The following is a 2,404-nucleotide window of genomic DNA, read 5'->3' as shown; positions in this document are numbered from 1 at the left end:
ATGAGCCTAGCAGAAATAGAACCGCTTGAGTCGAGCGAAAAGAAACTCATGGGGACGACACATCATTTGCTCGCTAACAACGACCGCGAGTTCGATACTCGTTCGCGGATCAGCAATGTCAGTGGAGCTGCAGACGAAATAAGTTCCATACTCATACCAAGGATGCTCCAGGACAAGACAAAAAAGCTACGTAAGTGAGGCTATATAAACGAGCCATTTCTGCCTACGAACGTACTAATATGCTGTATAGAATACGTCGGGGAGTCGGGGAGCCTTGCATACGTGCAGTTGATTCGCATGATCGTTTCAAACGGTTCCGGGTCGTCTGGCTTCACTGAGGATCCGCTAAGGCACAACATAATGGAGAATATCATCCATCTTCCGCCAGGCACGAGGCTAACTGGGGTTCTCCCGGATAGAAAGACAGCTGACATATTAGTCGAGTCGTTTTTTATAAATGTATGTATACCAACCCTGTGGCTGCTCGGTTTAACTTAGCACATTGCAGACATCGGGGCTTGTGGAAGTTTTCCACAAAGCGGACTTCCTCCAGCTAGTAGAAGAATGCTACAGCAATCCTCTAAGTGCTAGCTCGCCAGATTTATGCATATTGAACCTGGTTTTCGCCGTCGGCCTGGTTATTGCTCGTCCATTACAGGGGACTGACGAGGCAGCTGTGATTCAAAGCTTGCATTCTGAACCTATTAATCGTGCTGAATTGTTCTTTCGAAATGGCAAGAAAAATGGCCCGGATTCGGGATTTGAGGATGCAGACTTCTGGTCAATCCAGGCCCTCATTCTCATGTCTCTCTATAAGCTATCAATATCTGGAAGGAATGCGTCACACGCCTATCACGGTGAGCAACCTTTCCCTTTTCTTGTTTTTCGGCATGTGTCCGAATACGTTATTATTACCCCTATTTTGTGATTCGAGTCTGATTGTGGTAAGTAGGAATGGCAGTGCGGTCTGCGCAGGCGTTGGGATTGCATAGAGAAGAAGAAAGCATGGCAGTCGTCTTCACTCCCCATACCATTCACCTTCGGAGAAAAGTGTGGAAGACTCTATTCGTCCTCGATCGTATTCTTGCAGCGAGTCTCGGACGTCCTATGATTATATCAATAGAGGACTGCCCCGAATATATGCTTTACCATTCGATAGGCGCTACAACCGACAAGCGCATGATAGACGAGGTAACAGACTCAGCGGCGCTGGATGTTGTCGTAAGAAGTTGCCATTTAGTCGGGTTGACGCTTAAGAAAGTTTACGCTGAGAGAAAGGTATCGACTCTTGTTGCACAGGAAATCGCAGATCGCCTCGAAAGTTGGGAGCGAGAACTACATCAGGATTTTCATTGCCAGCGGCTCTTGGATGGTTCAGTTGACTCAGCGCAAGTCATTGCCTCCCTTCACATCAACCTCCTACACTGCCACTCAGTGCTGCTCCTCACAAGACCTTTTTTTCTATATCTTCTCAAGATGTGTGATGACATGTCTAGGAGTTCTAAGAAGCCGCCTCATGTCAGTTCGAAATTAGAAATGTTTTCTCAGGCCTGTGTCGAGGCTTCGCAGCGTACGATAATCCTAGCGCGAGCCGCGTTCGATGCCGAATACTTGTCCCAGTGCAATCCTTTCGTAATGTCAGCCCACCCCTTTTTACTTACAGCAGAAAATTCATAAGAGAACGGAGAACTAATAGGAACATACTTTCTCAAACAGATATTTTGTTTTTTCGGCCGCTCTTATCCTCCTAAGCAACGAGTTTGCCTCGTTATACCATAATCCCGATGCGGACAATGCGATTCGCAGTACCTTCATTATTCTCCAATACTGTAAGGAGAGGGATGCTATAGCCGAGAGAGTCTTGGAAATCATCGAGCTCTTTCACAATGCAAACATCAATCGGCCTGATACGGCCAAGAAGATACATTTACCTGGCCGCAAGATACCGACCATATTACATACCTTCCAGGGTGAACCAATGCCACCCTTATTCCGCCATGCCAAAACCGAACGACAGGAATTCTACATGAGTGATATAGCGCCTACAAAAGAGCGTCAAATAGTCGGTATACCAGCGGCAGCATCGGAACAGAATATGCGTCCCATGATGGCACCAATGCTCCAACAACCTAGTCCAGAAGGGAGTGTGTCATTGAACAGCGGTATCGCGGCCGCGAGCATGGCACCGGGAATGGAAGCCCTCGGTAGCGGCGATCCAGAATTCGACTTTGATAGCTTGTGGCAAGGTTGGCGACGTCCTTCGTCTACTGGCGGTATGGATATCCCACCGCCCTTACATCATATAGAGCCATTTGGATCTTATGGACTTCATCAGCCGCCGATGCCTCATGAGAACAATCTCAACCACCACGTGCAGCCATTCCCGCCTTCAAATTTTCGTTGA

The 2,404-nt window shown here is 47.7% G+C and overlaps 1 protein-coding gene across 1 annotated transcript; it reads left to right on the top strand.

The window, feature by feature from the left end:
* Window positions 1-2,404, top strand: GL218_01495 (Filamentous growth regulator 27; the record flags this gene model as incomplete). The annotated part of the gene is made up of 5 exons (XM_033577967.1): window positions 1-190; window positions 251-459; window positions 509-857; window positions 953-1,637; window positions 1,717-2,404. 5 exons carry the CDS (start codon window positions 1-3, stop codon window positions 2,402-2,404), a joined length of 2,121 nt encoding a protein of 706 aa, XP_033439175.1.

Source organism: Daldinia childiae (genome assembly GCF_008694065.1).
Source record: "Daldinia childiae strain JS-1345 chromosome Unknown Scaffold2, whole genome shotgun sequence".
NCBI classification, from domain to species: Eukaryota; Fungi; Ascomycota; class Sordariomycetes; order Xylariales; family Hypoxylaceae; genus Daldinia; species Daldinia childiae.
This window is presented reverse-complemented; position numbering and strand designations above follow the sequence as displayed.